Genomic DNA, 24,334 nt, shown 5'->3' with positions numbered 1-24,334 from the left:
TCAAATTCAAATATGTATGAATTTTTACAGTGTCATTATTGTCTCAATCTTCTCAAAGAGTTCATAATAATAAAGCAATACTTCCTGAAAGATCCATAATCAGATTTGAAGAACTGTGGATTTTGGTTGCTATCCAAACGGCGCGACCAGTTGAAAATCAGCCACATTACTTTTTGCAATGTTTAATTCCAATTTTGTAAAAAAACCGGTATGTTTGTATTTAAAAAAACTGGCTCAACTCAGCTCCTTCATTGCAATCAATATGCTTAATGGACATGGGAAATAAAAATGTAAAAATAATGCATGCCAAAAAAATGACATTGCAAAACCTTTAATAAAAATGCCTACGAATACCGAATAATATGAACAACGTGAGCAGTTTTAAGGCGCATTTCGTCATTATTGCTGCATCCATACATTTAATGTCAGTCTCGTTTTTTGTTTTACTAGAAACCGGTTAGAGAATCGGTTTAATGGTAAAGTGCAGATGCAAAAATTCGTCTAGACGACGTGAAGATGTTTTCAAATAAAGACTCCCATGCCATTCGCCTTATGTAATCACCTACGTACTGAATTGCACGTGTGTAATTAACTCGAAACTTACTGCCAGTAATTCATTACGATTGCCTACGAGCAAAGCGATTTAACAATGTACCGTCACAGCTCGCACCCTCGTATAAAATATTTGATATTGAGACAACATATTTTTTTCTGTTTCGTGATTCAAGGTTATTTAATATTAATTTAGAGAACAAGGGTACACCTCGTAATGCAGGCTCTGAATTATGTATTACACGTAATTGAAATAATTCACGCTTGTATGAAGCATGTAAAAATCTGCTATGAATTGCTTAATCTAATGAATTCAAGATTTACCCCAAATTTTTTAAGGTCAAAATCTGCACCGTATGGAAATTTATTTCTGGATTTGCCTAAATATAAACTCTGCTTCGAGCGTACTTTTCATCACTGTATCAACAACCACAATTACTCATAGTGTGATAAAAATCGTTAAAAATTGAAAATTACAACTTTTCTGAAATGGCAAAATTTTTCGTCTCCCTTTTCCTCCTCTATTCATTAGCTGTTGTTGGAATTAGAGTAAAATAAACCACATTAAAAAAATATATATATCATTAATATTTGTCTGGTCGTAAAAAATTGAAAAAAATTTATAGGGACAAGGCACGTGTGTTGGTGGTGTCCCATTTTGCAACAGCATTCAAATCTTGACCGGACAATGCGCCACGGAATGTGGTAAGATAATGAAAAAAACGTGCCATTTAAAAAAAATTAATACATGGTTAATGACCATTACACAGCCAGGTCATCCACCACCCCGCAAACACCTACATCTTCACGACGACCCGGCCGTACGTATAAATTGCATTCGAGGTATTTAAGTTAAAAAACTTGTTTAAAAAATGCTTCAATGGCACAGGCTCCACCACACCGTCGGCCTCCGTGTGCGAGTCTGGCGTCCAATTCTGCCCAACCATTCCCACCAACGCCACAGTAAATGCAACCGAGTGCAATAACGGAACTGCACCATTGCGTAAGATTTAGTAGAAAATGAAAAAACGGACAACTTTTCATAAAAAGATAACTTATTTTCAAATTACAGAATTGAGCTACACAACGCTCGGAACCTTGCTCCAAACCGGAAATGCGACCATGGCTGGATTAAGTGCTGGCATGGTTTCTTCCCTCGCTCAATATTTCACCACTCTTGGATCAACTTTGAGCCGTCAATAAGTTACGAGTGGCATCAAACAATTACAAATATTTATTTATTATATTTGATGCAAAGCTTGAAATGAATCTAGTAATGGAAAGTATATTATGCAGTTTATGAATATGCAGCAATTTGTTTTTTGTGCACGTTTTAGCAATGCTAAATTTAGATTTAATTAATGCATCATGTATGTAATGTACTATTGATTAATACTTTCATGCAACATATTTGATGCGGTTTCATTGTGCATACATAAGAATACACTGCATAATTAATTGTCATCTAACTATGCACCCCACAAAGCACATTTCTGTCCTTGTACGTGGGCGTGTCTCATGTCCATGTCCATACTCGAAAACCTGTCTCCTATTTACATAAACGTAAATGACATGAAAGCAATTTCACGTCCACAACGCTGCAGGTGAAAAATAGTTTTATAACTACAATAGTGTATTGCCTTGCTACTTACTTTAGGTATCTATATGCTAATCATTTAGAAGCCTACTCAACCTTGACCGCCCATTAGCCACGGGCCTAATTATCCTTCTGTTTAATATTTGTACAAGGAAAGCAAAAGAGGAAAGCCGGTCTGTCACTTTCACTCCGGCGGAAAAAATGTCACTCCAGCATGAAGGATGTTATTAAGTATGTAGGCACTTTTGACTAACTAGTCGTTTAGCCTTTACTTTCTTAATCGAGTTTCTCCGTATGATTGTTTGATTCGCTCATTATTATTTTCATGTTTTGTGATTAGGCGTCATAGGAAGAGACACGGAATGGTTTTTACCTTCCGCAAAATGCAGAAACCATGTCTATGCACTTTTTATTGGCCTCCTGCAGTCCTTTGTCTCTACACTGGAGGGATAAATGGGGTCCATTATTTCTCGCAAACAAATGCATGGCTCGTATAAATAAAATCTTCAATTCCGATCTGCATTACTTTCATTTTCTTGCTGCAAATGAGACACAAATCTACGACGACATATTTTGGAAAAATGCATATTTCAAAATTTGTGAAGTGTGTCATAATACTTTCAACAATAGGATTTTGTGCCACAGTGGATGTTGTTTCCGAGACAGAAATCTTACTCAAAGTATTTCGTACATCTCTACCTCAGTGTTTTGTCCTTATTGCGCATGATGACAATTTATTACACAACGTGTTCCCATCCTTGAGCAACATTCGTACCCTTTATTCCATCAAGTATTTAGTCTCGCAAGATAAAAACAAATCCCAATCACAAGATGTGCCAAAAATACGCCCCCACTGCAACGTGGTCTTGTTATCCAACACGAATAATGACCAAGAAACACTAATCAACTCCGTCAAAATATTGCAAATATCATTTGGAATTGCAACAGATCAAGACTATTTTATATTTCACTCATATGAAGAAGAAACAGTTGCGGATATCCTGCTAAGCACGACAGGACTGAATGAAAACTTGCAGATAAAATACAAGATCGGCATTTCAGAATCTATGCCAACCAAAATATTCAAATCCTGTCCATTCTGCGAAACAATCAGGCCAAAAATTAGGAATTATCACTTATCTTTCGGTTGAATAGTCCGATTAACGAAAACTATTGGGGGCAGAGTTGAAAGTCCATCATAGTTTTCGTCCAGTGGAGGAATAAGATGCAGAACATTAACTTAAAAATTGAACTTTCCCACCAATATTTTTCTTCAAAGTAGAAATCATTCCATCAAAGTCATTTCTTCAAAGTCATTCCACGGAAAGTATCACGCGATTCCTAATGTTTGGCTTGACTTTTTGATACACTCCCTAGACAATCGTGGTGTAGCTTGGTGTGCTTGAAAAAAGGTTAATTTTTAGTATGATTTTTTGAAATTTTGATTTAAAAGAATTGTCTACAAATAAAATTTTTGCTTTCCATCTGATTCTGGTTTTCCATCTTCAAATTAAAATCTTGTCAGTCTTACATACATAAATACACACAAATACAAGTTAACATATTTATTACTGATATTTTAGATCAGGCAAATTATACTTGAGTAACAATAAGTTCTCCGAATTTTCGGGACGTGTAAGGTATTTGAGGCTGCCGTAGGTTTCTGTGGCTTCCGAAAAGACGCTCGCTATAAACGTTAATTACTGGCAAATGACAAATTTTGAAATGAATAAAGACTAAATTGACACTTTTGTTGGTAACTTACTGCTAACTTTCTTTGTGAACTGATTTATGTCGCAAATTAAATAAAAACTGAACTACCCGTTACCCGTGCGGGTAGTTCTCGCTACCCGCAGATAACGGGTACCCGCAAGAATCGTGCGGGTATGCGAGTAACGGGTACCCGACCCGTTACCCGCGGCAACCCTACCTGCTATCACAAAGATTCAGCTTGATGTGAATATTCCTATCGAACCTGGTGTACTTTTTCCCTCTCACTTTCATAACTTCAACTTAATCCCATTATCCATTAGCCTTGCCACCGAATCAAAATTGATTAGTGAAGTTCGCTTCATAAATGGAACGTGGACCTCAGGCCGAGGTCCATTGAACCTTATAGTTCTCGAAGTTGCAAGGCGGATGAATTTTACACCAGTATTTTTTGGCACTGAAACTTCTGGATTTCGACTCCAAAACGGGACATGGATCGGAACCATGGGTGACGTCCTCTCCGGAAAAGCAGCCATTGGCGGATGTGCAGAAATTCTCGAGCGGACACGTGTCGTTGATTTCTCATCGCCTGCTGCATACGAATTCCTCACCTTCATTACTGCCACACCAAGACCACACTTTAGTTGGAGGGCAGTCTATCATCCGTTACAGGGAGAAGTATGGGCATTCTTGGGATCATGTTGTGTCATAATTGTGACGGCGTTTCTCCTAGTTTTAACAATAAAGTTCGAAAAAAGACCCAGACACCGGAAAAAGGTCGGATTTCCTGCAACGATCCGATTTGTCTACTCTGCCCTTCTTGAGCAAGGAGATGGCACCGGAATTCCATCCCTAACCCTGTCCGACGTTCGTCTACTGGCCTCTTTTTGGCTTCTTTTCGTTGTCATTATTCAGACCGGATATAAATCAAAGTTGACGACGAGCCTAGCGTTCCCCAACCTGAAAATTCCTCCATCCACGTATGAAAGTTTGGCACAAGCCGGCTATTCTATTTTCGCCCAAAAGTCGGGAGCAATCAGCGGCATCGCCAAGTCGACGACGAATCCCACATTTGTCAAACTTTTTAACTCGGTCGTATTTAAGGGGGAGTTGGAATGCTTAAAGGAAGTGATCCATACTCAAGACTCCGCCTGCATTTCATTTTCTACGCTTCCAGAGTATTTAGCTCAACGATACGTGAGTGATTCAAGTGGTAACTTGCCCTTCATCAAGGCTACTTCTGCATCCGCCTATTTCATACGGATAGGATTAATTACTAAGAAGCGAACCGTGTGGAAATCGGAGATGGATAAATATTTAGAGCAAATTATGGATTCTGGACTTTCGGGAAGACTGGTCGCGTTAGACTTACAGTTCGTCCGGAAGGAAAGAATTGCTTTGGAAGAGAAAATGAGAGGAATGAATGCCACCAACGTTAAGCGCAAGACGGATTCGACGGCAGGCAATAATCTCATCACGATGAAACATTTGATTGGGTCGTTTTACATTTTGGGCGGCGGCTGTGCTTTAGCTTTGATAATTTTTTTGATAGAATATTTTCGGGGAAGATTATGGAAAGACAAGGTTTCATTTGTAAATCACAAGGTGCGGGTATTGCAAGTTAAAAGTGTGTAAGTGTTTATAAAAATTGCAATTGGAAATTAATTATGTATATGCATGTGTCATGAAAAACTCTGACATTAGTCACTTTAGTCACAAAAAAAGACAAATATATCTTATTAACTAAAGTCTGGGATATTCAACGATTACAATTTCTGCCTATTGAAAATAATTACCCTAATTAAAGATAAGTTTGACACTTTTACACCTGAAGAAGGGGGCAGTTGAACCCTGAAAGTTCGTGAATAAATCACCTTAAAAATGTCATCCATGCGATCCGATAATTCTAACTTAAATTAAAAATAAAGATAAAGATAAGTATTTACATACCTAAACCAAGAAATGTGTATGCATGTACATATGTAGAGGTTTGCCACCTTAATTAAAATAGCTAATTTGACGATCGACCCAATAATTTTTTAAGCAACTGAAGGCATTATTTATTAGTTTAGTATTGTATACACCTTACCTTGAAGTATTATTAAAGAGACACTCAGGAAATGGACAACCCTTCATAAGTGACAGTTAAAAGTCAAGTTTTAGTGCATACGGTTTTCATATTATAAATACATAAAGGGTGGGCTTAAAGTTTCTGAAAAGAGTGAAATCAGGTGAGCTCGCCTCATAAAAATCAATATTATTCGGAAACCAGCAGTCATGTAAACAAAGCTTTTTTCCCCTTGTAGTCCAACAATATGAGGAGTCGAGAAGAGAAAAGGGTGCAGATTCAAACTCTATTGAGCGAGGGATATGGTGCCTCCCAAATTTCGAGGAAACTAGGAGTTGCTTACAATACGGTCAAACTGTGGGAAGGTCGCCGTACCGTGGTGGACAAAAAAAGGTCAGGCCGACCCACAGCACTCTCCCCTACTTCAAAATCGCAAATAACAAGAAATTTGAAGGAGAAAATTGGTGGATCCGTGAGGAAAACACTAAAGAAGCTGAACGAGTCGGCGAGGTATCAAAAGAAGGGGAAGAAAATAAGTCGTGCTGCGGTTCGAAATTACGTAAAAAAGCAAAAATGGGGCAAAACGGCTTACAAAAGACCTAAGAAACAGATTCTGACTCAAAAAAATATTCAGGACCGATTAAAATTCGGCGAAACAGTCAAGAGAACGGGATATTTGGGTGACGACAGACGGGCGCAGCAGAAACGCTCTCACATTCTTCTTACGGATGAAACCTGGCTGGAGGTGTCACCAACTGGTAACAGACAAAATCAAAGATACTATACAGCTGATCCGAAAAAAATCCCGAAAATATTGACCCCAAAACATGGTCTAAAAGTTATGGTAGCTGGTGGCTTCTGTGCTCAAGGAGTTACAAAGCTGCATATGATAAGTGGAGGTACCGTAAACGCTGCATACTACAAAGACAAGATCCTCCCACTTTACATTAAATCCATGAAGGACCCAACTTTATTCCCCCAACAACAGAAGGTCACCTTTCAGCAAGATGGAGCACCAGCACACACTGCAAAAGTGACCACCAAAGTTTTGGAGGCGCTCCCTTTGACAGTGTGGGGGAAATAGGTGTGGCCCGGAAATTCACCAGATTTGAATCCTCTGGAGAATTTATGGTCCATTGTTAAGGATTCTGCGTACAAACCGCCATATCCAACCACAACCGCTGAGCTATTCAGAAGATTTCAACATGAGTGGGAAAGCATTCCGGTTACCGTTTTGGAAAATTTGGCACAGTCATTCAATTCACGCATTGAACAAATGTTGGAAGCTGGTGGCGGACACTCTAAATATTAGTTAATAATCGTACAAAAAATTATAATATTCTATACACGCAATAAAAAGTTTTGACTACTTATGTTTTGAAGTTAATTTTTTTTCAGAAACTTTAAGCCCACCCTTTACATATGTATGCAATGCACGCATTTAATTGATAGTAAATATAAATTCGTAAACTCACTTTAACCAGCTTCATTTAGTTAAATAGTTTAGTTACTTATATATGTATCGCTACAAGGTATACATTTATGTATGTATGCTCTCGTTATGATTATTAAATAAATAGAACATCACTTAAACTAATATCACTTTTCATCACTTGTGTTCAACTAAAATCACCTTGTATTTATATAATTTGTACAATTTTATTTAAATATACATAAATGCAAATCAATTGAATTTTCAACTCTACCATTTGAATTACGTGCTTTACACTAATCTTTTTAACCTTTGCGAAATATGTTGTCATTCTTTGATAGCATCATGAAGCATCTTGTACTCATTTTGCACCTTTGCTACTAAATTTTCAGTCAAGGAATCAGAGTGAGTTATTGGTGACATTTGACGAAGCACTAATTTCTCTACAAGTTACTAATTGGGTTCCAAGAGCTTACTACACGACAAATGCCGAAAACAATTCACGCAAGTTGGTGCTTCCGCGTAAGGAGAACTTTTTTAAACAGTTTATGGTTGTGGGTGCAATGTCGGGTCGTGGTGTCCTCCCACTTATCAAAGTCCCCCAAAAAGTGAAGGAACCTGCAAGGTATGACGTGGACCGTGTATTGAAACCACTTTTAGAATGACATTTTCCTAAATTGCACGGTAAAAAAATAAATAAGGTGATTTTTCATAATGACTCAGCGTCTTCCCAGACGGAAAAGTTGACCCAAGATTATGCAAAGGACCTTGAAGCTAGATTGGGGATAAAAATCATTTCGAATAGTGAAATACCTGTATAATCCCCTGATATAAGTCAAATGGACTTGTTTGGGTTCGGATACTGGAAAAGAAAATATTTTCTGTGGAGACCGAATTTTTTAGACGGAGTTTGGAAAGAGTTGGAATGAGTGTCTCAACTTCTGGGGGCTGTGGGGGAGGCATTTTTGAATGTAGGGAGTTGAATTTTTGCACACCTCTATCTGAGAATAACATGCTCGTCGGTTCAAAATTTTGACTCGCTACGACAAACCGTTCCGGGGTTATTCAACGACAAATTCGTCACCACCAGCGAAAGCGCCCTTTGGTAAATTGGGAGCAACTCTTTGTCCTGAACCATGTCATGAAGCGGTGTTAAATTTTTATGGACGACATGAATCTACAAATAAGATGACATGCACAGTTTATGATATCTTATCAAGCTTTTTACTTGGTTAACCCACTCACTAGTTTTCTGTTCCGCGCCCGTAATGCATACTTCAAAATATTAAACAACGTTTCCACGACTGGTGGGCAGTTTATAACGACACAACCCACAAACTTAAGTGGCAGCGCATTTAGTAAACAGTTAAGTTTTTTAATCACGTCAAAAGATGCTCGTCTAACATGGGAGAATTCAATTCCATCCGCATCCATTACAAACATGCCGCCATTCCTCTGTACGTATGCGTCCTTCGACGCTTCATAAATGTACAGGATTCCCGCGGCTATCGCTTCGTCGACGCTAACCTCGTCAGGATTCCAACGGTCTGTGCATATATGTCAATTTAAATTATTGGATTTAAAGTATTATTTATTTATTTAGGTATGACTTACTGAACCTAAACACGATAATTCCTGGGGATTGAGTACATTCACCCATGTTAACCCTTTGAAACATTTTTTTTGCCAAAGTCGGTTCAAGTTTCGTCGAGTCTACCAGAGAGAAGAGGTCGGGAAATGTCTTGGTACAACAGTGCAGGAGACGTTTAGTCTGCAAATAAGTTAGTAAATAAGTATATCAGTAAATTGCATTGAATAAAATCTAACGTAAATTAAAATGCATGCCTACCACACGAAAGATCTTGTGTGGGTTCAATTTGAACGAGCGAATCATGATCAACACGAGTTCGTTTGTCCAGAATTTTATCAAGTGTTGTAAGTCCTCGTCGTCTATAAATATTTGCCTTCATATCATTTTTATGTATATCGAATATGTATCTTATTAACCATTAATTAATTTAGCACCTACCGTTCATCAATTTGTGAATGAATCGTAAACATTCTGCTTCTCCTGTAGTGAATTCTAGTAGTTTCTCGCTTTGACAAATTTCCATTTTACTTTTGATGGACTTGGTGATCGTGAACGGTTCAAGTGACGAATGATCACATTGAGAATCTCAATTTGAGATGCATAGTGCATAGGGTGCATACATATGCATGCATAGTGGTCCAGTGACAAGTTGACAATAGTTGCCATTGTATTTACAATACAGCTATGTATGCAGAATCAGACAGCCTTGAACTTGTTTACTTTTATGCATTGATCATCTTTTCCTTGTTTATTATCTCATTTGGAAGTTAGTTAACGTCACCTTGTTTTATAGATATATTTGTGCTAAAATTATAAAATGCTTTAGATATTTTATTATTATTATTGGATAGTTTGTTTATTTACTTGTATTACAGTGATTGAAGATTTGGCGATGCCATACATAAGTAACTTGTCCACGATTATATAATGCAGTTTATTATCCGACACATTGAGCAACAGCATATACCTCGGACCATTTTCTGTCCGCCCGACCAATATTTTAAAAAATGTGAAAATCAGTTTGAAAGTAAAATTATGCCCATTTCCACATAGCATGTAAAATCCACGTGTTTTTCTGTACCAATTTGAAAAACCAATGTGTTCCTTTATTACATAGCGTCGGTCTCTCGAGATATTGACTTGTTTTAGTCTTCTGCTACCATTTCTAATACTCTAACTCCGAACGCTTGGGACATACTTATCTAATTTTGCATGTGTATCAAATTTCAAATCAATCGACTACGGATAAGTTTTATAGGATTTGTCGAAATCAGGCAGACAGACAGATTATGTCTCAACCAGGACGATATTACTCAACTTGACACACTAACTTTATCAGCATGTATGGTCGTAGACAGTTAGATACGTATTGTATGTATATCTACATAAGTATGTACCTAGATGTCTGTATCTAAATATGTAGCAGGATGAAACTGAGTCGATGCAATTTACATTGAATGCAACTTAATCATAATGAACTGTGATTAAAAGTGCATTGTTTGATTTATTTACTTATTTCACAAACTTGTTTTTCACAAAGTTTGGTATGCTGGATGTATGATACCTAAATAGCCGTCACTGTGCAAATAAATTCAAAAACTCCAAAGAATTATTTCGAACTCTTTCAACAATTGATGGTATATTTTCTTTACTTAAGATGCTGATAATAGTTAACAATACATAGCTACCACTAATTTCACTATAGCGAATTGCATATTAAATTATTCATGCTTATTTATACAGATAGAACTTTCAGTATGTATCTTATCATGAAGAATATTTTCCAAGTTAAATGCTTAAAAATTTTCTTGTTAAATACATTGTGTGTTTAATACCGGCGGCTCATAATGCTATCATGCCCCTTCGGATGCAAACGATTTCCATGCATTGTTGGTCCAAAGATGGAATATTGGTTTTTGAACCATGGAACTTGACTTGCATTTGGCATCTCGGCGTAGTAATTTTTTGGGGATGGTGCATAAAATGAGCGGTCATTTCGCAATGTGGTATCAGGGCTTTGATTTTGTGGGTTAACTTTCGACTTTTTGGAAAATATTTGAGCAATCTTCCAAAACAGAAGGTTAATCGGTTCGACGGCACTGATCACAGAAAGGCCAAGAAATAGACCAAGAATTCCCCCAATGTGTGCTGTGGTCACAAGAAACAGTTATGATGATAAATATTTGCAACTTAAATCATTGAGTACACATGTAGTTCAATTTTACCGAAAAAGTCGTTGGAATCGTACATATTTTTCCTAACCCTCGAGTAGACATTATCCGACCCAAAAAATACGTGAACAATTGATGCATTCGGACGAACAAAGTTATCCGGACTGAAGTAAAAATTAGGATTTAAGGAATATTTCGAACAGCGTTATATTTTGCATATTTATTTACGTATTTCCTTCGTCCTCCTCGTCCAGCTCCACGCGTATTGTGAAATCTTCCCTCAGTCGCAGAGACGACAACTGAGCAATGTACTCAATTTTGTTGCAGGTTGGTTTACAATGTGGGCAAATTATTTCCGTTCCTACTTTGGACACATTTCCTGAAAATTCATAAACCGTCAAAAGTGCTAAGAAAACTCTCATATCGTGATTTTCAAAAATATTTAAGCCCACCCATCACTAGTTTTGCACATTTGAATGCTGGTCCCTCACAGTAAGTCACATTTTCGAACTCGACTGATGAAAACTTCACTAAAAGTGAAAAATTATTATTTGTGATGTATTTTAAGTGATTCGTGGTACATAAGTGTGCAATGTACAACATACACGCGAGGTCAAACCGGATACAATTGCAACCTTTCGCAATTTCTTCGGATAGACATTGGTCCAAACAATTTGACGCTGTGTAAAAAGTGAACGAATCCAGTCGGTGTTCGTCAGAGTAGTAACATTTCCGACGCTCCTAACAAATAGTTGATGGTACAAAAATTTAGTTATTCAGATGCCTCGTGAGACACTGTACTAAACGCTGCTTACAACGTTCATATCTCGGATTGCTTTCTCCGACTTGGTCACTTCTGCTTGAAGACTCAGGAACAATTCTGAATTAGGAGCAATTGCTACTCCAAACTCTGCGACGTGTGAGACCTCAACCAGCGAATGCGCGTGCACCTGACGACGATAAATTTTATTGGAACTCATAGAAATATGGAATACTTAACAGTGCATTTTCATTTGATACCCTGAAGCCAAAGCTGTCATGGTTTGCGCAAAAGTATTCATTCGCATCTGTGTTTACGAGAAATGAAAGCCCCGACGTTTGTCCGGCTTTCTTTTGAAACTTTACATGTTTTCGGTATCCTTTATTCGTGTGGTGATCCGTTTCCAGAAGGTTGTCCAGATTGAATGCTTCCCAAAACCGGACATCCTCCTCACTTATCGCGGAACTTAAAAAGATTGACCTACACAAATGTATCAGACATATCCTTTTATGTACTATAGCACATCAGACAATAAATAGCGACATTAGTATAGGAAAAAATTACTCATTTCTCAAAAGATATTGCCTCGGCACTGAATTAAATGTGCAACAGAAGCCCATATCAGTAATGACGGGTTTGAAAATTTCTTCACATGATCCCATGTTCAGCTTCTTGCCCTCCCAAAGACATAATGGGATCATATCCCCGCATGATTGAAATGACTGCGAAATATTTAATGAACATTATACAAATGCATTAATGAATCCTTTCTTAAAACTAATTATGAGCATTGGTTACGCAAAATTTGCTTAAGTTGCAAATATGTGCATGCGCACATATTGTCGTCCGACTTGCATATGTAAATACAGTTTCAACACAATTAAAATGCAAATTTCAGAAATATTGTTTGAGATCGATCTTTTCGAAAAACCAACTTTCCAACTTTAAAAATTGACCCGTTTTTGTGATCTATTTATGTAAGTCGGACTTACATATGTTCATAAGTAAGAATTTAAGTTGCATACCAACGCAAACTGAAGTAAAACTGGATACGGGATATTCTCTGATGCAAGCATGCCAGGGTGATTTCCACACCCGATGCCAAGTCTCTCGCAGGCGTTGACCGTGGTTTCGTTGAGGGAGTAGTTGAAGTAGGTGGAGAAAGTGTTGCTTAAGCTGCAAACGTGGTCCAGTTGACGTAAGACTGATTTTGCTATATGCGACTCTTCCGGATCCTCTGAGTTCACATCTCTAAATTACATGGTTGTTTAAAGCGTTAAATATGTGACACTTTTATAGCCTGATAAGTTTGAATTATTCATAAAAATTTAATAATTTGGCTTTCTCCAGAAATTATCAAACGCAAAAATGTGTCAAATTTATTCTAACCTAAGAAATCTATCGACGGCGGATTTCTTGAAACGATTTGAGCTGCAAACGGTTACTGCAGGAAATGGGACGTCCATTACGGACGTTTGAGAAGGCTGAAATGAAACAATGACTGGGCTGGCATTCCATTTTTCAATGATGCCATAAATCAAGTATGCGGATGCGCCCAGAGAGGTGAGCAGAGTTAGTAACCAGCATATTCTGGAAGGAAAATTTAATGATGTTTTGAATTAGTTTGTTTAGTGTGACTAAATTTGAATGTAAAAAACCTTTCGACATGTGGTCTTTTTCTCTGCGACAAATACTTGAGGCCGTGAATTGTTGAATCTCGCAAAAATCTGAGACAAAGAGAATTTTCAGTATGATTTTGAGCATTGAAATGCATTGCTCAAGTTAAGATCTCGAGTAAGATATGCTAGTTACACATGGTAATATATACATATATTCCTTGCAAGTTATGAATTGGCATGTCTCAACTCCTATTTTTGCAAAGATTAAAAGTTAGGAGTGATAAAACAGATAGGTTCTTATGATAAAACTTTTTCTGCATGTCTACTTTGAAAGTGCTGAATAATTCACGGAATATAAATATCGTAATTAAAAGTAGTTTCGGAATTGGCGATAGGGCAATAAGTTGAAACAAACACACAAGCAGCCCAAAAATAGGATATATGTAATTAGATATTGATTTCGCTATTCGAGTGGGATTCATTATTTTCATAAGTAAATATATCCGAGAAACGGAAATACTCTGAAACTTTTTCCTCGTTGGAGTGATACAGTTATGAATTATGAATTGTGGTATATACTTTAAGGTATCTGCTTTTCGTTCCTTACTCATTGACGGATTATAATTATGTATGTATGTAAACAGGCAAAGAGTTTTGGTCATTGAGCTTTAAAAATACTTATTACAATTTTTACCAACAATATGAATAGTGGTATGAATATATGTAAATCCAATTTGATCATCCCTAATGTTGCCTTGCATTTATAACCCTAACAGCAACTTTATTATTCGTCCTTGATTTTAATCCAAACTTAGCTTGCCAATTTCAATTTTTTTAAAAGTTGCCTGATAATGATGCAAGTGTAGGTACATGTCTTACGAGAAATCCACTCTTATAAATTATTTATTTAACTTTCAATCTTTCTAACATTTTAGAAAATACTTTTTTATTCAACTGATAAATACAATACCTGTTTTATCGTATTAAGTATAATTTCTAAGAATTTGTACATTTATATGTATCTCCCGAGTCTCGCAACTCTTGGAAATCTAATGATTCTTTCTTTGATCCCAAGTACTTTCGAGATAACTGATCTTTGTCGATTTCCTCCGAAAGGTGTCGTAACGAGCTTGCTTTGTCCCTCCCCAAAACGGTGATTATGTCACGCGTCTGTTTGGACAGGGCGGTTTTTAGGATGTCGTACAATGGAAGGAATACTTCGGGAGCTGCAAAATCACAACTTCCTTATCAGACAAAATTTAAATATGACTAAATAATATAAGTTCGTACTGTTAATTAGAATGATCCTATGAATTAAACCGACAAAATGCTTCTCATATGTCGTTATCAGGTAAAAGTACGCTGTAAGACCTGTTAACAATTAACGTGTTAAGCATTAATATGCACTTATATAAAATAACGCATTTAATCAATTACTGTTACATACATCGTCCGCATCCTTGTTGAATAAGGTTAAAGTTACTTAAATCAAACAGCATGGTGATTTGGGTCACATTTTGTCCTTCATTCGTCATTTTCCTCACCATCAAATCTGCTTCTTCAAATATTCGATCAATATATCGCATAAATTTTTTGGATTCGCCACTTATGACAATGCGTCGCACGTCCCAATCCACCGGCACCGATATCACTACATGAAATCGAAATTATTTGAAAATCTGGACATAATTGTTAAAATATTTTCTCGAATAAAAAAAATGACTACCTGGTTTTTTATCCCGATCACAACCCTCCACGTGAATTTTAAATTCGTAATCAAACTTCTCCCAGTCTTCTTGGAAAATGGTGTCCATTTGATTTTCTTTCCTCCAAGAGACCAACTGATGCGTTTTTAAAAATGGAAGAGTAAGCTAAAGTCTTTAGCATTACAAAATGTTGAATTGTATACTTGTCTTACATTCATGAGACGTTTTTCAGCAGTTGGGATATCAAAATCACTATCTAAATTCAGTAAAGCACAATACGTATTTAAACTTCAGAACGGATGACATTAGTTTGAATACCTCTTAACCAGCGAATAAGGTAGACATCTTTTCTCATGTAATCCTCCGGAAGTCGGGGACTGATTAGTTCTCTAAACTTTAATACGAAGGTTAATTATAACTGCTGATAAATCAGAGTTAAAAAAATGGTTAACCACTTACAGTGTCCAATTTAATTTTTTGATCTTCTGAAAGTGTAAGAAATTCATTCAAGGATAATTCCACCGAAAACCGGAAAAGAACCGAAACCAGGAAAAATGTTATAATCACAGCTTTACGCAAACAAATCATTGTCTGAACAATTTAAATATTTTGTATAATGAAATGATTAAACAATAGTGTGTGCGATAAGACTGGAGCTATGAATTTGGTGCAACTGAGAAAAACCTGTCCAAGTAGCACATTATTATAAACAATTTATTAAGATGCTTTCAGTTTGCCTTTGTTTTGTCTTAATTGCATGGCTGGAGGAAAGTATACATTGTCAGTTGCGTGGAAACAAGCCAATCAGCCAGACATCCTACGAACAAGACATGGCATTTTTATCTAAAGTTTTATCCACCTTAAAATAGTTTAAGTTTATTCTGTTTATCATAACTCCGTTTCAGAATTGTATAACTTTTCTCTCATGTCATTGTAGAAACTTGATCAACCAGTTCTTACTTTTTAAAAATGAATGCGGTTTGTGTGATGACACATTGACGCAATGAGTCATAGCGGATCAGGTTGACTTTGTTGAATTAACTTTTTTGAAACGCATTCGTAATGACCATACAATTAATATTATATTATATATAATAATCATACAAATAATACTTCGTAATTTCGAGGTGATATAAAAATGGCTCGGACTGAACCAATGCAAATCTAAATTCCATCCGAATGCAACATGTTTAAAATCCTGGATAATGATAAACATGGATTCAGCTTCGCATCGTAATCATTAATCTGTTATTATTGGTGAATTCATTATGCTGATTTCGCAGAATGAGTTTATCCCCTGTCTTCCTGTTTATCTTGTTGTCCGTACAAGTTCCAAACTCAGAATTTTTAAGCCCTTTCCTTAATACGATTTAAAGGAAAAAGTGAGTCTAATTATTTGCACGTGTAAACCAGAGCATCGTGAAATGATATTACTGCATGCAAGAAAGAGGACATTTTGGACATTCGTTCGTTAATAGAATTATTCTTGAAAGCTACGTACCTATGTAGATATGTGTGGACAAAGGTATGTGCTGTCAAGCAGTTACACATATTTATGTAAACCAGAACACCCTCAATTTCTATAATAAATGCATGTACTTTGCTAGACAATGACTTTTTTAAGCAGTCATGAAAGAATTGCACAGGTATTTGCACACTATATGCATACATACTTATTTGATATACACATTCATACACACAAATATACCTATGTATGGATCCATATAAATATAATACAGCCCTTACAATATAACCCCATTGAACTATAAAATATATAAATATGTTGTACATATGTAGACAAGTATTCCGGTCAATTTAGCTAAAATTTGATATGTGTATTGTAATGTCAATATTTTTTTCCTACGTTACTCCAAGATAAGTAAGTAGTATACGACTGTCCAGTTTCAGACTGCCTGTGACCCGTTGCAAAAAATCTCATTATGATTATTTTGCCATAGTATTCTAAATATATGTAGTTTACTTTAGCCACCGACCGTCTAAATTCAACAGTGTGAGTAATAAAATATGGTGTATAAAACCAGGTTAAACTTTTCATGATGCGTGAATTTGAATAACTCTAAACATTATTTGTACATACATTTTCATTCAGATTTGTTTCAATTTTCGTCTGTACTTATACAGTCCTCCGACATATGTACACAACACATACCTATTTACACAGATCTTACGGTACAATTTATATCATGAGTGAATTCAGGTGAACGAATTTTTCGTTCTCTGACTGCTATCTGTATATTTAGTTGCATGCGAACGCGTTAATTGCATGGAAATTTCTAAGCTGAGGCGACGATTATAATATCACTTGCAAAATGACCAATTATTTATAATAAAGGAAAATTACAACTGCAATTGCCATGCGTATTCACTTCCTCATTTATTTGCATTGTATCCAAGCTCATAGACGCTGTGTCATTGCTTCCAACCCAATTCCAATCTTAAAATCGGTATTGTTCTTTTATGGACCTCCAGCTCGGATCGGTTGCAGATCGTGCATTGAATTCATTAAACCGTGATCGTGATTTTTACATTCATTCCCCAACTTGCTCGAATCTCATTTATTTTTAAAATAATTGAGAACTCAATTATCAATTATGTTGATTTTGCTGATCGAATAATAAAATTAAAGGAGATAACATTTCAGAGACAGTTATCGTTAGGAATAGTTCTGTTAAAAATGTCGCAAGATAGAGAAGATACAATTCTTCTAAAATCATTTAGCAGTGATCGGAACGAAGGTGCCACAATTTCTAGTTCTCGAACGGGCATTTCTGATAAGGATGTTGTAACCAGCCAGCCTTATACTTCCGAAGATGTCATTCAACCTCGGAAGTCAGTAGACTATGGAAAATATCGGGACGATGGATGCGACTGGATGTGTTGCTGTTGTGTCCAATTCTTTGGTAAATAATCGCAAATTAAAACTCAAATAATCCCGGAGATGACAAGCCGAACTAGTAATAATTTTGCGATAAAGATTTGTTTTAATTGCAGATTCTTGCCCATGATATAATACACAATAAGTTATTGTCAATCATTATCACTCCATTAGAATGCTGTGCAGATCGTGATACAAATAATAAGTTGACTTTTGGACCCTCCATCAAATTATGCAGATAAATTCGGATTCCAGTTTCTGAATCATCTACCACAAGCGTGAATGGGTCAGCCACATGTGTTTTATGATTGTAATTTGAACTCCATAGTTCCATACTACCGACAATGGACAACGTACATACATACACAAATAACTGGATCGACCAAATGTCTTTGATACAAAATCACTAATATCATTAAAGCAGTAACTTAGATTTACATAGTTGATCTCAGGGCTGTGGTACTTAATTACTTTTGTACTTAATTACTTACTTAATTACCGAACTTGAAGTAATTAGTAATTGGTAATTGATTTCAATTACTCCGGTATTTGTCAAAGTAATTAAGTACTTAAGTACTTGAAGGACCTGGAGTAATTAAAATTGGAAGTACTTAATTACTTGGCCAAGTAGTAATTAGTACTTGAATACTCAATTACTTTGATCAATTACTTCATCGGACATACTTGGAATGAAATACGACAAGTCTCCCTCTCCCGAAGAACTCAAGTTATGCTAATATCTTTTGTTGTGAACGCTTTGGTCATCATTCTCATGACTCGTGACAGGGTGAGCCCAGCCATACGGAATGGCAATGTCACTGTGTACAGCCCCTAGCAGAGTCCGTTCTCTGTGGGGATGAGACAACTTGCTACGAAATTATGGCAAGAAGTCGCCATCTGAGGCTGAAAAGCAGAGAAATCTGAGTCCTGGCGATGTAAAACTGTCACATTTTAACATTTTAACATTTTTTCTCATTCAAGTCATTCAGCTTATGCACTTTGGCTTATTACAATTTTAGATTACAATTGTTTCAACTGGCTGTGTTCCATGGACTGCAAAAATTTCTCGTTAGTCAGAGTCAGGTAAAATAGAATAGATAGAAATGTACGCATTAAGAATTTTAATGTTGTAATCGTGGGAAGAAAATGGCATTATCTATTTGGAGTAAAGATATTTGTACCAAGCTATTTATAAAAGTTTTATCCTATTCGGAAATGAATTTTTTGGTCAAAAGTTAGCCTCTAAATAACGTTTAATTAATTTTAAGAATTAAGTAATTAGTAATTAAGTAGTTGACTTTCAATTACATGCTTGCAAAGTAATTGTAATTGATAATTAAGTTCAATTACTGGACAAAGAAGTATTTGTAATTAGTACTTAATTCCAATTTTCGCAGACGGAGTAATTAAGAATTAAGAATTAATTACTTCCATTGGTAATTGAACAGCCCTGGTTGATCTGATTTATCTTTTGCGATGAAGCACTTCATCTAAGACACTGAACGAGCCTGAAGGGATAACGGGAATATGAGAGTGGTGGCTGCATGTTTTTAGAAACTATGTATAAATATGCATACATATTGTCCATGCATTCCTTAAGATCTGAATAATGTTATACATTTACATATTCGCTATACTTATATGAAACTATATATCTAAGTTAAAATAGTCTTCTAATAAATTTCTAAATCAACAAATTTATAACTGTCAAATACATTTCTGTACTTATCTTAAATCATTGAAATTATTGCATAATTAAACTAATTATACATAAATATATAATGTTTCACTGTATAAAATTTAACATTTTATTTTATTTATTGCAAGTAATATAAATATTAACAAACATATACACACGAATATATACGGAGAGACATATGTATATATATCCGTATGCATTTGTCTATGATATACGGATTCATCCCGTGTGCTTCCTGTGGTATCTGTTTCTTTTCGGCCTTGATCCACAATGCTGATGATGATCTGAAGTTGCAGATCAGTGTTTAAACACAAATCATCACTTGTTTCTATTTAATAGCAAATTGCTGAAATAACTATGTAAATACGCATAAATATTTTTTCAGACTACTAATAAAACGGGTAACTGTTAGCCATGATTCCTAATTTGTGGTCACACATTGTCTTCAAAACTATACGTATAACACCATTAGCATTAAAAAACAAACTATCAAAGTCGATTATTAGTAAAAACCTGTCATGTTTAAACTACTCGACAAAAATTGCTCCCCCAAAAATTATCTACCAAAAAATTCGCGTGTTCGATTGCGACATGAACTATGTCGAAATGGAAGGAAATCCTGATCACGTCGTTTTTATTCTGCCAGGTGCATTAAGTAAGAACACTGTTATTTTGCTTAAAAAATAATATACTTACAAATTTCATACTCAATACTTTATTACTGATGCATAGGTTCGATCGAACAGGATTTTGTACCTCTGTTACAAAACTTTGACTCCAAAAAGTACAAAGTGATTGCCTATGACCCACCCGGCTATGGGGGAAGTAGACCTCCGAATCGATGGGACATAAAAGGAATCGTTGCGGAAAGTGATGCTAATTACGCGACTGAATTGCTAAAGGTGCAAATATAGTGGATCTACTAAATAGTGGATCACTTGGTAACGTTATTAGCCAAGTGGTCAAAAACAGGTTTCGAAATCTGAAATTCTTGCATAATATTCCAAGTATATCTAATTTTATGCATCCGCGGACAAAGAAGACTTTAATCTATTATCCATGTCGTATTTACCCTTTTTCCTCACCTCCGCCGTTAGTGCTTTTCCGGAAGACTTTGCAACTTCATTGCTAATTTTCTCCCACCGGAAGCAAAACTTTCTTGAATTATCGACTGTTTCGCAAAGCTAGGAGTATGCCTTCTTACACATAGTCGACATTTTTTTATTGAGCGAAGATGAGGGATGCATGTGGGGTTTCCATTTTTCGACGTCAAACTGAATTTTTTTTCGATTTCTTCCTTAATACTTGTTGAATTGTGGATTAGTCCAAGGTCGGTCCACAAAATTACATTTTATATTTTTTGATACTCATTGATGAAAGGAATCAGACGGACTATCACACATTTCTGAAAACAAACCTGTGCGTCCCCACAGCCCTTCTAAAATGAGGGGTCCAGAACATGCCCAAATTTAAAGAACGCCAGCCAAACCTGAGATTTTTTGAGAAATTTCGAAAAACATTTTAATTTCTGTTCGGTTCTCAGTTGAGAGACACATTTGCCATGAAAAATTGCCTTTCCGGAGTTTCTGTCGCGTTTTTAAGGACGTAGGACTCGTCATGAATGACCAACTTTTTTGGTAAACTTTTGTTGCAAAGCTTCAGAGTTGGTGCGGTTACCATTTTTTCTTCAGTTCACGTACATTTTGCTGGAGATTTCTTTACATACGCTTTGACCCCGCTTTGGCCTTAATATGGTACAAGTGGTTTGTATTAATCTTTGACTTCATGGCCGCATCAGGCACCGACGTGGATGGAGCATTTTCAAAAAACTGCTCAATCGTTTTTAACTTTTGAGGGGTCGATATGATGGTTTTTTCAAATGGTGGTTATTTGAAGCTTACATTTTCGGATTCTCCATACTTTTTTATGCATATCTTGATTTTTGCACGGCAATACCCAACTCCGTTGAAATGTACTCAGGTCTTCTTCGAGTCTTTGTCAATCAAATTCTGGTACTTATCCAAAACTTGTTTCCCGACTTCTTCGCTTTGAAATCGTGTACGAAATTTATTTTCCATTCAAAACTTATGAAAGTTTTGTGGCATGTGGATAGATATATTTGGCATATTGCACATCACTTTCAGATTTTGAAACCTATTTTTGACCACTTCGCTACTAAACGCACCAAGTGATCCACTATTTAGTAGATCCACCTTACATACAATACATATATGTTAAGCAACAACATGAAGATGTAATTTGAATTGGTATCTTCTATACGTATGCAGAAACTAGGACATCAAAAATATTCCCTCGCAGGATGGAGTATGGGCGCTTTCACGGCGGCTATTATGGCATTAAAAAATCCAGAACAAACCAGAAAGCTAGTCGTGTGGGGAATGGGTGGATATTTTGATGAGGTTACAAGCAATAACTTGAAAAGTATGTATGCACTAGTTTTTAATACACATTCGCATTAATATCGTAATATTTAAATTGAATCATTAACTACTTAGCAATGGCCAGTATCGGTATAAGCTGCCTTCCAAAAGCAAGATTATCACAACTTTTAAATATTTATGGAGAGGAAGACCTCAAAAAAATCTTTTACAAATGGGTGTCACAAGAAGCTGATGAAAGTGTAGCAGTAGATTTTACAAAAGATGGGCTCTTCACCAAGCAGTGTTTGAATCAATTGAGGATACCCACCTTAATTATTCAAGGAGCTAAGGACGGATTTGTGCATGTGGATCACATGGAGTACCTTCATCGAAATATTAACGGCTCAAAGTTAGTCCTTTTTTGTACTAAAGTTATTTAATCATGCAATCATCGCCTCATTTCAATTTGTCTTATTTGACAGGACCCATCTCATAAAAAATGGGAGCCATGCGACACACTGTGCACCCAGTGAAAAGGAGTTTTTAACAGTTGTAGATAAATTTCTGAGCTCTTAAGATTAATGGAGATTCAAGATGACAATATTTATGTATTTATTTTTTCAAGTGCAGTAAATCACAGGCATATTAATAATTACTGAGTGCGGATACAACCTGATTTACTAGTCAGCTCTGAAGGACAGGTAACCGGACGGAAAGTCATGGTTGGATTGTCGGCATTTTTAAACCACACAAACCTCCACTTGCACCTAAAATATTAAAATATTAAAAAATATGTTCAAACATTACTGCATTTCTTCAATTCTCAATAAGTGTGCGTGTATATGTACCCTTCTCTAATTGCGGCTGGCAGATCATTGCATCCTTCAATTGAACTGACCCCTCCATACCGATCCCCCCAGCCATTAGCTGGTGCATTCCACTGACTCTGGCACCCGTTGAAGATTCCCACACCCCCTCCAGGGATTTGAAGGTCGAAGTGATTTGCCTGCATCGTTAGAGTGATTTAGGAAATATCAACACGCTTTTCTGATTCTTTCTAATCCTATCAAACTCACGCCCAGATCTCCACCCGTGTTCGTAACTTGTACGACCATTTTCTGTCCATTGACAGGTCCAGAAGTAAAAGTTAACTCGTAACAAGCACAGCACCACCCTCGCTCATTACTTCCGGGAATATTCGCAGCCGCGAAACCGTAAGCGACATTATTGCCTCCGACGAATGGAATTTGGTTGTTGCAGGTGTACGATGCTGTCAAGGGAATTTATGATTGGAACTCTTTAAACAATGTCATAAAATTAGTGAATTTTTTGACTTACGACCACCATCACAACCACTCTTTTCATTCACGCCTAACACGTCAATTCCATTTTTAGCACAACTTTTAACTGGTCTGGTCACGGCGGCTTTGTCATTCCAGCTACAGGATGGCTAATAAATACATAATTTAAAAATCGTTAAAGTTTCTGAATTTTCAGGTAACATTTTTGAAAATTTGGTTTCGCACACACCTTACAACAATCCCAATACCGCGTAGTTTTTCCTGACTGACTGCCACCCCCACCACCACCTCCAGAAGTTTCCATGTAGCCACAAACCATGGAAGAGTCTGAAGTCTCAAACGCATCGTTTGGTGAAACATTACCGGATTTCATCCAACAAGTCCCCCCGTTGTAGTTTGTCCATGTAAAGTGAGTGCATCCGGATGTTTCAGCACATTTGCCACCGCATTTATCACTTGAAATTTTCACGTTGGATAAGTTATTACCGTTAAAGTCGCATTTCATGGCCCAATTATTCCCGTTCCAGTTGACGGCCCCATTTGCTAAGTCTGCATTAAGGTGGAAGTATTTATGCAAAAATTACTATTGAGTAATCATTAAACTTACCAAGCAGGAAAATTGCGAGGCACAAACTACTAATCTGGGTGTTAGCCATGTTTAACTTCTGCCTTATGTATATTTCTGACAGAAATTTACCACGCAGTTAAAACTCGGTAAGTCTCAATTTTGTAATCTCAAAAATGGTTTGACTTTAAAGTCCTTTATGTCACTTGTTTTATACCAGCTTTCAGGTGAAAAACAACCATTGTGTTTCAAAATAAATAACACATTTGATGTGATAAATTGTAAA

General features: G+C 36.3%; 6 protein-coding genes across 9 annotated transcripts; 2 read left to right on the top strand and 4 right to left on the bottom strand.

Moving 5' to 3' along the window:
* The first annotated feature begins 941 nt into the window (after positions 1-941).
* LOC110847640 lies at positions 942-1,862 on the top strand. Its single transcript, XM_022094620.2, has 5 exons — positions 942-1,101; positions 1,179-1,257; positions 1,323-1,373; positions 1,442-1,555; positions 1,625-1,862. Exons 1-5 carry the CDS (start codon positions 1,042-1,044, stop codon positions 1,753-1,755), a joined length of 435 nt encoding a protein of 144 aa, XP_021950312.1. The 5' UTR covers positions 942-1,041; the 3' UTR covers positions 1,756-1,862.
* A 5,674-nt stretch (positions 1,863-7,536) lies between these two features.
* Positions 7,537-9,587, bottom strand: LOC110847751. Of its 3 annotated transcripts, none has more exons than XR_004834493.1 (7): positions 9,389-9,587; positions 9,209-9,309; positions 8,974-9,130; positions 8,605-8,906; positions 8,355-8,536; positions 8,173-8,221; positions 7,537-8,031 (listed from the first exon to the last, which is right to left on the bottom strand). XR_004834493.1 is itself a non-coding variant. In XM_022094746.2 (6 exons), exons 1-5 carry the CDS (start codon positions 9,471-9,473, stop codon positions 8,384-8,386), a joined length of 798 nt encoding a protein of 265 aa, XP_021950438.1. In that variant the 5' UTR covers positions 9,474-9,587; the 3' UTR covers positions 7,537-8,221; positions 8,355-8,383. The 3 variants fall into 3 exon arrangements, 1 of the variants encoding a protein (XP_021950438.1); XR_004834494.1 differs by having other exon boundaries at positions 7,537-7,977; XM_022094746.2 differs by having other exon boundaries at positions 7,537-8,221.
* Positions 9,588-10,778: 1,191 nt separating this feature from the next.
* LOC110847465 (pickpocket protein 28) lies at positions 10,779-13,655 on the bottom strand. Its single transcript, XM_035848945.1, has 11 exons — positions 13,540-13,655; positions 13,271-13,471; positions 12,907-13,132; positions 12,446-12,603; positions 12,142-12,361; positions 11,937-12,071; positions 11,727-11,862; positions 11,574-11,651; positions 11,350-11,500; positions 11,176-11,285; positions 10,779-11,098 (listed from the first exon to the last, which is right to left on the bottom strand). The coding sequence occupies exons 1-11, from the start codon at positions 13,653-13,655 to the stop codon at positions 10,779-10,781; spliced, it is 1,851 nt and encodes a 616-aa protein (XP_035704838.1).
* A 732-nt stretch (positions 13,656-14,387) lies between these two features.
* On the bottom strand, positions 14,388-16,018 carry LOC118432898 (patellin-4-like). The gene is made up of 7 exons (XM_022094413.2): positions 15,666-16,018; positions 15,525-15,600; positions 15,419-15,462; positions 15,227-15,341; positions 14,948-15,151; positions 14,791-14,871; positions 14,388-14,726 (listed from the first exon to the last, which is right to left on the bottom strand). Exons 1-7 carry the CDS (start codon positions 15,792-15,794, stop codon positions 14,497-14,499), a joined length of 879 nt encoding a protein of 292 aa, XP_021950105.1. The 5' UTR covers positions 15,795-16,018; the 3' UTR covers positions 14,388-14,496.
* A 1,675-nt stretch (positions 16,019-17,693) lies between these two features.
* Positions 17,694-22,834, top strand: LOC110845936 (valacyclovir hydrolase). 2 transcript variants are annotated; one of them, XM_035849640.1, is made up of 7 exons: positions 17,694-18,127; positions 18,219-18,525; positions 19,585-20,456; positions 20,534-20,703; positions 22,090-22,243; positions 22,318-22,591; positions 22,665-22,834. In XM_035849640.1, the coding sequence occupies exons 3-7, from the start codon at positions 20,216-20,218 to the stop codon at positions 22,756-22,758; spliced, it is 933 nt and encodes a 310-aa protein (XP_035705533.1). In that variant the 5' UTR covers positions 17,694-18,127; positions 18,219-18,525; positions 19,585-20,215; the 3' UTR covers positions 22,759-22,834. The 2 variants fall into 2 exon arrangements, with proteins under 2 accessions (XP_035705533.1, XP_021948188.1); XM_022092496.2 differs by having other exon boundaries at positions 18,202-18,525.
* LOC110845935 (endoglucanase-5) lies at positions 22,765-24,246 on the bottom strand. Its single transcript, XM_022092495.2, has 6 exons — positions 24,091-24,246; positions 23,713-24,032; positions 23,521-23,632; positions 23,259-23,452; positions 23,031-23,188; positions 22,765-22,949 (listed from the first exon to the last, which is right to left on the bottom strand). Exons 1-6 carry the CDS (start codon positions 24,137-24,139, stop codon positions 22,835-22,837), a joined length of 948 nt encoding a protein of 315 aa, XP_021948187.1. The 5' UTR covers positions 24,140-24,246; the 3' UTR covers positions 22,765-22,834.
* Between the last annotated feature and the right edge of the window lie 88 nt (positions 24,247-24,334).

Source organism: Folsomia candida, unplaced genomic scaffold, assembly GCF_002217175.1.
Source record: "Folsomia candida strain VU population unplaced genomic scaffold, ASM221717v1 Fcan01_Sc003, whole genome shotgun sequence".
Lineage (NCBI taxonomy): Eukaryota > Metazoa > Arthropoda > Collembola > Entomobryomorpha > Isotomidae > Folsomia > Folsomia candida.
Note: the sequence above shows the minus strand (reverse complement) of the source record. Positions and strands in the feature narration are given on the sequence as shown.

What these genes read in the sequence shown, in the direction of transcription:
- LOC110847640 (XM_022094620.2), top strand. Translation starts at nt 1,042, where the DNA reads ATGGCAAAATTTTTCGTCTCCCTTTTCCTCCTCTATTCATTAGCTGTT. An exon ending in ATCTTCACGACGACCCGGCC is followed by an intron (nt 1,374 to 1,441) that starts GTACGTATAAAT and finishes TCAATGGCACAG; the next exon opens with GCTCCACCACACCGTCGGCC. An exon ending in TAACGGAACTGCACCATTGC is followed by an intron (nt 1,556 to 1,624) that starts GTAAGATTTAGT and finishes TTCAAATTACAG; the next exon opens with AATTGAGCTACACAACGCTC.
- LOC110845935 (XM_022092495.2), bottom strand. Translation starts at nt 24,139, where the DNA reads ATGGCTAACACCCAGATTAGTAGTTTGTGCCTCGCAATTTTCCTGCTT. An exon ending in GAGTGGTTGTGATGGTGGTC is followed by an intron (nt 23,453 to 23,520) that starts GTAAGTCAAAAA and finishes TTCCCTTGACAG; the next exon opens with CATCGTACACCTGCAACAAC. An exon ending in CCAGCCGCAATTAGAGAAGG is followed by an intron (nt 22,950 to 23,030) that starts GTACATATACAC and finishes TTAATATTTTAG; the next exon opens with GTGCAAGTGGAGGTTTGTGT.
- LOC110845936 (XM_035849640.1), top strand. Translation starts at nt 20,216, where the DNA reads ATGATTCCTAATTTGTGGTCACACATTGTCTTCAAAACTATACGTATA. An exon ending in ACGCGACTGAATTGCTAAAG is followed by an intron (nt 20,704 to 22,089) that starts GTGCAAATATAG and finishes ATACGTATGCAG; the next exon opens with AAACTAGGACATCAAAAATA. An exon ending in CGAAATATTAACGGCTCAAA is followed by an intron (nt 22,592 to 22,664) that starts GTTAGTCCTTTT and finishes CTTATTTGACAG; the next exon opens with GACCCATCTCATAAAAAATG.
- LOC110847465 (XM_035848945.1), bottom strand. Translation starts at nt 13,655, where the DNA reads ATGCATTTCAATGCTCAAAATCATACTGAAAATTCTCTTTGTCTCAGA. An exon ending in ATGTGCAAAACTAGTGATGG is followed by an intron (nt 11,501 to 11,573) that starts GTGGGCTTAAAT and finishes ATGAATTTTCAG; the next exon opens with GAAATGTGTCCAAAGTAGGA. An exon ending in GAGGAGGACGAAGGAAATAC is followed by an intron (nt 11,286 to 11,349) that starts GTAAATAAATAT and finishes TTTTTACTTCAG; the next exon opens with TCCGGATAACTTTGTTCGTC.
- LOC110847751 (XM_022094746.2), bottom strand. Translation starts at nt 9,473, where the DNA reads ATGGAAATTTGTCAAAGCGAGAAACTACTAGAATTCACTACAGGAGAA. An exon ending in CATTCACAAATTGATGAACG is followed by an intron (nt 9,310 to 9,388) that starts GTAGGTGCTAAA and finishes AAATATTTATAG; the next exon opens with ACGACGAGGACTTACAACAC. An exon ending in GGGCGCGGAACAGAAAACTA is followed by an intron (nt 8,537 to 8,604) that starts GTGAGTGGGTTA and finishes TCTTATTTGTAG; the next exon opens with ATTCATGTCGTCCATAAAAA.
- LOC118432898 (XM_022094413.2), bottom strand. Translation starts at nt 15,794, where the DNA reads ATGATTTGTTTGCGTAAAGCTGTGATTATAACATTTTTCCTGGTTTCG. An exon ending in AAAAAATTAAATTGGACACT is followed by an intron (nt 15,601 to 15,665) that starts GTAAGTGGTTAA and finishes TTCGTATTAAAG; the next exon opens with TTTAGAGAACTAATCAGTCC. An exon ending in TCAACAAGGATGCGGACGAT is followed by an intron (nt 14,872 to 14,947) that starts GTATGTAACAGT and finishes AATTGTTAACAG; the next exon opens with GTCTTACAGCGTACTTTTAC.